The 12,771-nt window shown below is 36.8% G+C and overlaps 1 protein-coding gene across 1 annotated transcript in view; it reads left to right on the top strand.

Annotated features, from left to right (window-relative positions):
- LOC139723458 (arf-GAP with SH3 domain, ANK repeat and PH domain-containing protein 1-like) overlaps nucleotides 1-12,771 on the top strand; it is a 139,072-nt gene that overhangs the window by 103,565 nt on the left and 22,736 nt on the right. Inside the window, exon 17 of the mRNA XM_071634702.1 lies at nucleotides 10,272-10,403. Within this exon, the coding sequence (XP_071490803.1) occupies nucleotides 10,272-10,403 (132 nt within the window). The remainder of the gene's footprint in view (nucleotides 1-10,271; nucleotides 10,404-12,771) is intronic.

The raw sequence follows: 12,771 nt of genomic DNA, 5'->3' as shown, positions 1-12,771 counted from the left end.
AGTTACCCAAATGTTCATGTGGATTCTTTCCATGCATAAAGATTATTAGTGAAACTCTCAATCAAAGTTTTGATGATGAAAATCGGTCAATCTTTCCACATTATGTTGTGCATCTTTAGTGTTAAGTCTGTGTGCTGCCCTCAGTAGACAGGAACTGTACAACTATTTGTGATGTCATAATAGGGCAGAAAATAGTAAAGTAAATGAAATGGAATTTCACGTCCTATTTATTTTTCTATAACAACAAAAGGCACTTGTCCGAACTCCAAAATGAAGCATGGATACTTAGATTTGTCTTAGTATCTCAGGAACAGGCTTTTGAAAGTTGTATATTATTTCGTTGTATGAAAACAAGAAAAATCTTGTTTTGTGGACTTGCCTTCTGGAAAAGGTGACCAGTGAAAAGAACCCAAAGTACATGTAGTAAGGCCCATAACTTTTACAGATGGCCTTTCAACTTTCAGTGTTACATTAATCTTCAAGTCTTTTTGCATTCACCCCATCTATGTATATATTACTAGGGAAACTTCCCCTTTAGTGCACATGCAAAATTCCTTCACAATTTTAACCTTTGAAAAAAGTATTTGATTTATGTTAAACCCCCCCCCCCCAAAAAAAAAAAAAAGAAAAAAAAAAGAAAAAAAAAAAACAACTTACAAAACCCACCAAAGCACTGACTAATCACCAATGAGCAGGAAGAAACTGATTTTAAAGTTGATGCGTACTGACCAGCACATGCTGCTATGAGGAGAAAATGGTACACTGTATATGTGTAAGAAATTTTTTTTTTCTTCAAAAATTTGCTACTTTCACTTCTGCAGTTTAAAAAAAAAAGCCACTAGTGATAATAGGCCATTTCCCTGTATAATGGATGCCCTGAAAGGAATTGAGTGAAATTAATTCCTCAAAATTACTGTCAATTTGTTCCTATCAATCTCTTGTGTCTAAGCTACAGGTAATATTCTTATGATTTATTCAAAACTTTTTAGTCATGATAGACTTCATGATAATTTTGATAGATTTTCTTTTTTTTTCTAATCAAATTTTTGACATCTGAAAAGTTAAATTTTTTTTTTTTTTTACATCCCTCTAGCAGAGAGACAGAAATGCTGAATTTTGTGAAGACTTGCATCCTATTGTATTTAAGAGCTGGCTATGATATACTGGCATTGTGTTTGTAATAAATTTGCACATATATGTGAGGTTTTTATTTCCAAAAGCCAGAGATGTTCAGCAAGTTATAGGATAATATGCTATTTTTTAGGAGGAAAACCATATCCAGGTCTTCCACATTTAAAAAATATTTTTGCCATACAAGTGCTCCATCGAAATTCCATCCCCTGCAATTTCAGTTTAAATCCTTTTCTCATTTTCTTTTTTATATTCCCTCAAACTGGAATGCTAAAACAGCTTTCATAAATTATCTTTTCAAACAGGTATAAGAATAAACCAAACCAAGCAAAACCAAAACAAGAGATATATATTTATTAGTATGAGTTTTCATTGCCCTGCTTTTTACATATTCGTCTGGAATATCTTTGATTCTTCAGAGAAGTTTTAAAAAAAGGACACTTTATGATTCCTTCAAATGGAATGATGGTAACTTGATGGTACCAGACATAGGTGACCATGTGGGAGGTGGAGTCCAACCTCCCTTCCCCACCACCCTCCATTCTTAAACCCATCTGGGCCCTGTTGTCTAAAAAGATGAAATCAAAATTACATTGTAAGTCAGAAAATTAAGTATAAGTCAGGCATTGGCCAGTCACCATTGAGTATTCAGAGACTTATGTTTGATATTCTGACTTATGTTTAATCTTAACTTTTATGCAACAGGGCCATGGAATCATAATATTTGACCTTCTTCGATCTTGCCAATGATCTTCACATTCTAGGTTTTCAGAAAGAACATGGAGCATGTCAGCGTTCTTGCACATTGAATGCTATGTATGTAGGCAGTTAGAAGCACAACAGTTCGTTTAAACCAGCATGGCATGTTTTCACAGATTTGCTGCAAACCAACTTGCCCACTTGCCCAGCTGTGACTACAACTCACATTTGGGCAAGTAGAATGACATGCCACTTGGGCAAGTTGGAGACATATGATTTATAATGCACTCAAGAAGTTTATGTGCTTGAAAGGAATGGTACTGTATGTTGCACGATCCATCAATTTCATTTTCTTTTTCTTTTTCCTTTTCAATTCTTTATTCTTTTGATGAATGAGTGGAGCAAGATGCTCTTATGTGTAGGGGAGGATCCAAAGAATTCGGAATGGATGTATTCCAGTAGCCAGTATCGATGAGCGTGCTATAATTATTTATCGATCTTGTGAATGAATGGATTTAAGGAGCAGTGATTCTTACATTTCATTCCTTCCGCTCTCTGAATGAGAAGAGTTATAAGTGCTGCCACAGATGAGTAGAAGGGTGGATTGGAACCATTCAGAATCACTGTACGCCCAGCCTGGCAAAAATAATGTGCATTCTACCATCATAATGTTAATGAATGGTGGAGAATTATCCAAACAAAGCCCATGTTGCCTTATCAATAGGTAATTCTGTTTTCTTTCTCTCTCTCTTAATGATCCAACAAAATGGCTGTAGAGGTATTAGGAAGGCCAGGCCACTTTGAATGGGTGTACGCCATGACTGTCAAGAAAGATGTGGATTTTTCTCATCATTTAGAAATTGAATAAAGAAGGATACTTTGAATATATTTAAATGCTGTTGGATATCGTTTAGTTGTAGACAGAGGGAATTTCCATCGAATTTCCAGGAATTTATCTGATCCAGCAAGAGCTGAAATATTGAGTCAACTTCAATTTTGTAAAGAAGGAATTAAAAAGAATTCTAAGGGTGAAATATATTACTGGTTGTAAAGCAAGGGGAACAAATGCATATACCATAAATGTCAAAGCAACAGGTGGAGTGATCTGGGGGATGTTTCACGAAGCTGTTCTTAAAGTTAAGAAGGACTTAAGTGCGACTGGTGATCAGTTCTTATGTGCTATACTTATCAGAATCTCAATAATTCAGCACAAGAACTGATCACCAGTCGCACTTAAGTCCTTCTTAACTTTAAGAACAGCTTCGTGACACACTGCCCTAGTCTGTCCATTGGATTGCTTTGCCACTGGACAATTTGTAGAAAATAAAATATATGTTTATACTACAGTATGTACTCTAAATATGTTGTCAAGCCAGAGTGTCCATGATGTTATCAGTCTATTGAAATTAGTTGCTTTGCTTCAATTAAGTTGCTCTTTACATCTGAATTGTTGTGCAGTGTAACGCCATGTTGATTTAACTCATCTAGACCAACTGCCGTTCTCTGCTCTGTGTTTAACATGCCGTCATATATGTCTGTCTGTTTTGTCCTTGTTGTTTTTTTTTCTTTTTTGTGTTTTGCCTTGCAAGGAGCCGTGCGAAGAGGAAGGAGAGGTGAAAAAGATATTCATCTTTTATTTGTGACCTGTCGCAAAGAAATCCTGATAAAGTTGAAATTGTCAAACGTTGATTTTCTGATTGTAGTATATATATCCAAATTCTCCAGACTCTATGCACTTGCGATTGGTATATATTCAAACTGCCTCACTATGTTTCCAAGAAGCAGCCATGGCAATGGCAAGGAAGTTGCCTCCAGGTGAATGCAAATTTGAGTTAATGAGTCAATAGTTACATTCAGACGGTGATCTTTAACCTCGAGGATAAGTTCTATGGGGCGCCAAGTATCGCACGGTTGATTTCGTAACGAAATTGACTGTGCAACACTTGGTGCCCCATAGAACTTATCCTTGAGGTTAAAGATCACCGTCTGAATGTAACTTCTGATGTGTAGATGCAAATGACCGTGAGGAAGAGTTGATGGACATTTATACACAATAGGCCAATTCCAACACCAGCATCATCCTTCCAAAAAATGGAAAAGATTTCATATATTGTTGAAACACTCATGGACTGAAATTTAGGGAGGTGTTTATTGAGATATTAAAACTCATAAAAAATAATTAAGAAAATAATTTGCAGCCAAATCATTTTTCCTTGCAGTTTCCTCAGCTCCCATGTCTGCAACTTTATCAGGATATTGTGATGGGTCACATTTTATTTTTCCTGCATGTATATCATTTGCCTATTTCCCCTTTTTTTGTGGAATCCAAGATTATTTACGTTTATTAAAGAAATTGAAATGCTCAAAGTCAGAAGCATGAGCACCTACTCCAGTATATTCACTTCCTTTTTCCCTTTTATTGTTATTTTACTTTCTATAAGTCCCACAATTTATTTACAGAAACAGCTGTTGTTCAAGACTATTCTCTCTATACATTTTGTTCAGTGCTGGAATTGTGCTGTGTGCAGCAGTTTTTTTGCTTTGTATTCTTTTCAAAGTTGCTTTTTAAGAGTATATATTTGTTCCTCTGTCTGTCTGTCTGTCTCTTTAGCATTCTTGAGTATTCATGTCATGTTCTTTTGGTGATAGTCTAGCTCACAGTTTGGGAGGTATTTTCAGTTCGTAGCCCTTTTTGGAAGTTAGCAGGACAGCTGTGAGATGGCAGTATCTCACAGGGGGAAAAAAAGGATCAGTGGGAAATCACACAGTGGTAGCTTACCCAAAAATAACATGGAGAAAAAATGTATCTCAGAAATTTGGTGGCACATTGCAGTTGCTAACTCTGAATTGCAACATTCTTTTATAGGATGAATCAAACGATAGTACAGTTATTGTATAATCAATATCCATGTATGCTCAGAAGAAATCCTATGTGCCAATATTTATGATTTCTTTTTAGGAGCACTTGAAGATTCTATGTTCCCAGATGAAAGGAATAAACATTTGAGGATGTGCAGTTACACTTTCTTTTTCACATAAATCAAGTAATACAAGTGCCAACTGAAAATTAGAAAGAAATATTTAGTTGTACATATACATGTATGTGCAAAATATCGCTTATCCGTGGTACTAGTGGCAGTCATGAATGAAAGCGGGGCGGGGGAGTAGGGTGGGTAAAGGGATGTGTTTTGGAGCTTATGCTGTAGAGCTTTCTGATTTTATATACCTCCATTTGTAGATTGATATGAAATGAAAAGACACTATAAAAGGTGTTTTGGCTCAGTGGTTAGGACCAGGGACTACCAATCCTGAGATCCCTGGTTCAAATCCCTAGACAGGAGCAGTTCTGGTCATAGGAAGGGCACTTTATCATTATGTCTGCAGACCCTGCTAGCAGACGCAAAGACTTTGGTTGCGTAGTGATAAGCACTCAGATCTCCTTGAGTAATTCAATTCAGTTACTGTACAAGTGGAAATTTTCGCGGTGTCAAAATTTTCGCGCATTTCGCGCAACCAGAAACTAGCATGAAAATAAAAGCACGCGAGTATTTTTGCTTGCCATGTGTTCCTGTGCGTGATGTCTTGATTCCACAGAATTAAAAACACATGAAACTCTTCTCACCCGGCCAAGCGCGAAAAATTAGTTGCACGAAAATATCCACTTTTACAGTTAGTTTCAGTTCAATTCATTCCAAATCAGGTCCATTCAGTGCATTTCATTTTGATGCAATTCAGTTCAGTTCAATTTAGTTCAATGTGATTCAATTCAGTTCAATTTCGTTGAATGTGCTTAAATTCAGTTCAGTTTAGTTTAACGTGATTCAATATAGGTCAGCTCAATTTGAACTGCTGTAAGATACATCAATACTGCACATAAGTAACATCTGAGCACTGTAGTCTTATACACTGCATATTCTGTTCCATGAATTCCAAATACTACTATTAAAACAATTCCATTTTATGAAATAGTTTAGAACGACTGCAATCAATAACTACAAATGTTATGCTAGCAATTACTTCACAAGTGATCTGCTCTCTGCTGCCAGGATTTCAATTTTACTTTGAATAATTGCAGAAGTTTCAGTGATTTTTATACAGAAGCCTAGTGAAGTTCAGTGGAAAAAACTAAACTAGAGCTCTGCGAAGTGGGCTACAACCTTTCAGACTCTTCCCTAAAATATGTGGATGAAATGATTTTCTTTCTACCTTTGTAGGGGCTGTTCTTTTTGGCTAGGAAATATTTTCTGGAGATTATAAGGGTGTTTCTGTGATTTGCAGGACATTTAATAAAATGGGTGTCTCTTGTGTCTTGTATGCTGTTATGTATAGAAATTCAGTATGGGATTTCATGTACACTTTTCTTGGTATTTGTTTCTATCATTACTCACTTTTATTTGGGAAGACTCAAGAATAGGACATTTACACATTTAATGTTAAATTCCCTTTTCAGAAATCAACAATCTCAATCCATATTTTGTTGCTGTTACTCTCTATTCTTTATTTTATTTATATTTTTGATGGCTCTCACCTTCTTTTTTCATTTAATGAAATAAAAATTTATTGATCTTATTTTGTATATGATTTGCTTTCACATTAGCATTGTGAATTCCACAAGATTCATCCATGTTAATGCACTCTGAACACATAGTTTTAAAGGACACTGGTGAGATTTATGGAAAAAGTCATATCTTTCTGTTACATACACTTTTGAAACTGTAGTGGCCCAGTTTCAGAAATCACTGGCCAAACTGTATGATGTTCATACTGTATGTATGGAAAAAAGACCTAGTCATTTTGAAGAGCATGTAAAAGTTCCCAGAATTACAACGTATACTAACACTGTCAATAGGTGTATAAACACATATCACTGTGCTTATATAGCAGAAACTGAATGGTTTATTCTAAAACTATCGTCTAATTATTGAGTTTAGTACGTCTGATTACTCACACATATTCATTTTTTTAAAAAGCATTTTGTGTTTATATTCAGCCCTATTTTTTGTATTGCTTCATATTGACATGATATCAGGGACTCTGGTACATGTGTAGCATTTAGAACCATGAAGGCCATTATTCTCAAACAGTGTTCTAAAGGACTCTGATAAAAGATAAAAAATATTTAAAGGGATATTCTCCTTTTCAAACGTTAATGTATTGTACATGTACTCTCTCTCTCCCTTTAAATCAGTGATGCCTGTTACGCATTTCTTCCACAATAATTTGGATGTATAAAAGCTTCTCATGTGGATAGTATGGATGGCATAGAAAACAATTTCGGTCTTCTGAATCATGTGGCATGAATGGCTTTCCATAGTGAGATGACATTTCCATTTGCCATGGCAACCAGTATATTTTCCTGAAATGATAAGTCATTGCCGTGGTAATGGTATTTGTTGTAGATTCCGTAATCAAAGTTAGTCATGCAATAGGCAATTGTTGCAAAATAGAATAATGCTGGCATGTTCTCTTTCTGATTATGGAACTGTAGGTGACAAGATTAATGAATGACCATGCTTGCTTGACTCATTGAACCAATGTCATTGAGATACACTTTTTACTTTCATAGCAAACTATGAATTCCTGGTTTGCACATGCATTTTCTTGTTTTACGGGTCAAAGCTGTCCCAAACACTCTATGTCTATATGAATGCACAGCAGAAAAAAACCCACCAATCTCAAATATATTATTTGAATGATTTGCACCTAAGCATTGCTTCTCATGCCTGATATGAGTCAAAAGTAGTGGAGAAAGGGGTTGAGAAGGATGGGATGTGATGTGTCTTAGGTTAAAGGGATGGGGGGGGGGGGGGTGGAGGGGGGAGGGGGGAGGGGGAGGGGTTGATGGAGAAGGGGAGGGGGAGGAGGGTAGATGGGAGAAACAGTTATGATCACGTTATAGTGGAGCTACAACTCCTTCAAGTTTGATAGTTACACCTGCACCTTGATCACAGATTTTCATTACAGCATGTTCACTTCTTTTTGTCACATGTCTATTTTCATTGCTGTTTTTAATTTTTGTTTTAAGTTGCTAGCCAATAGCTATGATTGCTTTTTTTTTCCCCACGGGTATCTTTTGGATATCAAAAGAAATTGAATGTTGAATCTGATATCAAGAAATTTAAGATGACAAAAAGAAAATCATATTTCAAAATTACTCAGCCATGAATTACATCTGTATGTTTTGCACTTTCATAGGAGAAGATTTAATTTTCATCATTTTTTTTTTTTTTTTTTTGTACACGATCAATGGAAATTGTCAGGTGATGTTATCATCAGCTTACTCATTTACATATTCTCATGTCAACTGTTGGAGAACTGTTTTGCTGAAATTATCTAGAGCATCTTAAGAATTGTAAAACTTCCTTATTTCGAATCCGATTTCTCGCACATGAAAATTGTTGTAGTATTTGTTTTTTTTTTTTTATTAAATAATTTCCTGTCCAGAATTGCGCTTTAACCCTGTACCTTTTGGAAAATGGTGGAGTCCCATGCCATGTGTGTGGGAATTTGAGAGTCTTGGGAATGGGTTTAAGAGCAATTTGATGCTCTCAAGGATCAGTACATACAGTAGGTGTACATGTATCATTACAGTGGCTGTATGTGAGTGTGTATTCTACAGTCCAACCTCGGTTATCTGAGTATTTCAGAACGAGCGCTCATCTGGATAAAGTGATATTGTTGTATCTATATTACAGCTGGATATGATCAAGCATGACACTTTCTAGCAAGCCGTGTGTGGGATGTACATAAGGGATTGTTAATTTAGTATTCAGAATGATGATTTACGTGATGTTTGCATGCTTCATGATTCAAACAATGTGGGAATGAAATGGAGTATGAGTGGAAGTACAGAGTGTATGTCTTCCTCTAGGTCTTTGGTCCTTCTAGGAACAATACTTTGGTTGGTACAAGTGAACATTGTACAATTATGTGTCATAGTGATCGGCATATAATACAAGTGTACGTAACATCCATGTATGTTCCGACTACTGTAAAAGTGGAAATTTTTCGTGGTGTTGAAATTTTCGCGCACTTCATGCAACCAGAAACTAGCGTGAAAATAAAAGCACGCGAGTATTTTTAGTAAAGTTTTGCTCCGAAAACGCAAAGACAAATGCCCGCTGGTCAACATCCAAATAGTGTACCTGGTATCAGAAGGTTGAAAAGAGTCTATACTAATCTCAGGATTTGATTTTGATTCATGTATTGGGTAATCGGGTCTCACTTTACGTTTGTCATGTGATATGATTATTCCCCGCCCCGCCCCGCCCCCTTTAATAAATCCAACAACATTTAATTCCCATTTGCCCCATTGTCATGTCTTATCACTTGTTATTTTTTTTTCTCTCTTCCAATTTTCCACCCCATTCTTCTTCCGCCCTTTTGTGTTTTGTCCTAACCGTGCCCTGTTTTGTATGGTAATCAAATGCGTGATCCTAATACACCTTTTAACACATGTATGACTCTAATACACCTTTTAACACATGTGTGACTCTAATACACCTTATAACACATGCGACTGTAATACACCTGATAATAACACCCATCATGAAACGCTAATTGTACTTCCTTACATACGTGTATACTCATTTGACTTGAAACACATCTCATTCATTCACTAATCACAACATTGTGTGCATGCGTGACATCCTCCTTTTATTTCTTTACATTCTTTAATACTTGAATATTCCCCTGTTTCTTCTCTGTATGTCTTTATTCATGTGCATGCTTGCCTTTCCCTTAAAAATACCTCTCTTATACATCTTCTCTTGTTTTTTTTCTCTCTAACATAAACTTTCTGAATAAAAAAAAAATGATTTTCCTTCTTAATTCATGCCATCTTTTGTGTGTTTATCTCTCATTCCTTTTTTCTTTTTCTTTTTTCTTTGTTTCTCCTCATTTTTTTTGATGTTCTTTCTACTGTATGTTTACCTCTTGGGTTTTCATTTGTGTGTCATAATAACATCATCATGATTTTGTCACTGCTGGTTTTCCTGTCTGTCCTTCCTTTCTTTCAATCTTTCTTTATTGTTTGTTTGTTTGTTATCTCTTTCACTGGATTTCCTACATCATTTGGGGATTCTGTACATCTTCTTCTTTTATTCTACCTTCCTTTAATGATGTGATGGTTCCCATGGCAACTTACCCCCTCCCCTGATACCACCTTTTTTTTTTTTTACAACAAATTACTTACACTATTTACTTCATTCACCTTTTAACCTTAATCACTCCACTGTCCGTCCATGTATCCTGTGCTGTTATTCTTTGTGTGTAATGTGCTCACATGTGTATGATGATTGTGTGTGTGGATCTGTGCTTGAACTGTCGCTTGATGTGTGTTTGTCTGTGTGTGTGTGTGTGTGTGTGTGTGTGTGTGTGGGCTTTTTCTCAATGTGGCTGTTGCTACGGTTGGTGTCTCGTGTGTAATACAAACTGTACAGCGGCAAGCGTGAAGAAAAAAGCGCCCCCACTCCCGGTGGACCTTGGCCACAAACGGACCTCCTCGGACCCCCACGCTTTCTCGACTCAGCCCCCTACTCCGCCCACTCGGATAACGTCAATAAGAGACTCTGGTATGTCAGGTACTCAGTTGTTTGCATGGGTGTGTCTGCATAGAAACGCCAATGAATGCCGCCAGAAATGGGTTTTTGATTATTTTTTCTTCGCTGTCACTATCCCTGTTATCTGGCTGCCCGTGTTGCACTTTAGATGCCTGAAATTCGTCTCGTGTTTATGGTGGATGGATGGTGTTTGCATGTCAATGCGAGACTGCCGGTAGTCAAGGAAAGCCTAGTGCATTTATGCAACGTATGGCTTTGGATTACAGTAGATGAAGGCAGAATTTCGTGCGTGGCTTCTTACCACTCGCAATTATGCAAAGATTAGGCGAAGGCACAAAATTAACGTACATGGCTTGTGATTAGGCAAAGGCATGCAAATATGCAAATAGAAATGTTGATTGATAGCATTACCAAAAACATTAGTAAAAAATCAGTGACAAAAATGATAGCAAGACATACATTCATGTTGTGCAATGTTTATCGGTGAACAAATTTGTTCACTGTTATGCCAAATTCTAGCCACATTCATCTTGTTTAACATTGCTTCACTGAATAACAACTCCCAATCATCGAGTAGATTATTCTTCATGGTGCAGGGGTGTCATTTGCAAGCTTTGTCATTAGGGTCTAGCTTGTGTTTTTTTTTTCTCAAAAAGTTTTCACTTGCATTGTTGAAGTGATCCTATTCCTCTGTCTACCCTTGCTGGCAAGTTTGATAAATTTCCAGCAGATTAATTTGCAAAAAGGCATTCAGTCTCATAATGTCCATGTTCATCATGGCAGAGTTCCACACAAAAGGTCAACTGAGGTCACCATAATTTAGCTAAAATGATTTTTTTTTTAAAGTCCATAAATTCCACTTGACATAAGTCCAATAACAGTCATGTTAAGTGTTATAATGATAGATGAGATGAATCTGAAACTATTTCCTGTGTGCAGAGGGTCAAAGGTCAAATTCAATGGGCTTCATCAAACCGTAGATCTAGTGCCATGTGCTTTTGGCAGATGGGATCGCATGAGAAGCGAAGGCAGGCATTCAAGTTCATTGTGCGGCAGTTGAACTTACCCTAGTTGGACAATATGCATGAGTATGGTGAGCTTGTGCCACTAATGTGTCTGTTGCAGCATTTTTTTCCCCCTGTATGTCCTCTGGTGTCCCTTGAATTATTGAAACTAGTTGGTGTCTTTACTAATGGTGGGCTCCCACTGTTGTGCAATCTGCTACACATCCCACAATTGATCATTAGTAGCTGATCATGGGGTTTTTGTTTATGTCTATCACAATTTATGTTACGATTAAAAATCGTGGTCTGAATCATGGAGTAATTGTGGTGAGCCTGTCAGGTTTTATCAGATCATATCAGATCTTGAAGTCAGTCTTGACAATCGCAATGATCGTAGAAAAGTTTTGCATGGTTTATAAATTGTCTATGATCAATGCGATTGCCACGACTGACCTCAAAATCTGTTCGATGTGATAGGATCACCATGATTACTCCATGATTCAGGCCGTGATTTCAATCGCTGCACAAATTGTGATAGACATACTGTAAAACATGATATATTCGCGGCATGAAATTTTCGCGAATTGGAGCCGACAGCCTTTTTAGTGGCATGAAATTTTCGCGAGTTGCCACTGGCGTTCAATGCATGTAGTGTAGACAAAAACTTTTGCGTGCATTTTAATTTCGCGAATTTTGGCGCTCGCGAAATTCGCGAAATTAAAATGCACGCGAAAATTCCTCGTTTTACAGTATACAGAAATTCCACAATCAGCGACTGATGGCCAAACACGTCGTGTGTAGCGGATTGCACAACAGAGGGAAGCCACCATTACTATTCAGTTCCTCTCCATGATCAATTTGACTTTTCACAGAGAGAGTAAAAAAGCAGAACAGAATGGGAAGAGTTTTATGAAAGTTTGACAAAAAATTAAAAAGTTTTGAAACTTTGGTGTTGTACAAGTGTATGTGCTTCCCATTAAAAATTTTGACAATGAATGAAAAAGTGTGGAAACTTTGAAGTTGTACGTACTTTCGCAGAGATATTGTGCATAGGCACTCATGTGAAATCTCAGAGGAGATATTATATATGACCTTCAATATTATTATGACCTTCTCCCAACTCTCTGATTTCTACCCAAATTTTCACCTCAATCTCGCTCCTAGCCAATAATTCAGTAGCTGCTACTCCGAGCCTCTCTCAAAGCGACATGAATATGATGCAATGAAAACTTTATACAAAGGATGCAAGAAATTCATTTTGATTTCTTTGAAAGACCAGCTTAACGTAGCCGAATACGGGCTATCCAGCCATCTTCGCAGATGGAAAATGAACAAACAAACAAACAGTGTGGAACTTGGAGAAATTGTGTGCAACT

Source organism: Diadema antillarum, unplaced genomic scaffold, assembly GCF_040938485.1.
Source record: "Diadema antillarum isolate AM-2024a unplaced genomic scaffold, OU_Dant_1.0 scf00000191, whole genome shotgun sequence".
In the NCBI taxonomy this organism is placed as follows: Eukaryota; Metazoa; Echinodermata; class Echinoidea; order Diadematoida; family Diadematidae; genus Diadema; species Diadema antillarum.
The sequence above is the reverse complement of the archived record's forward strand: the minus strand, read 5'-3'. Positions and strand labels throughout refer to the sequence as shown.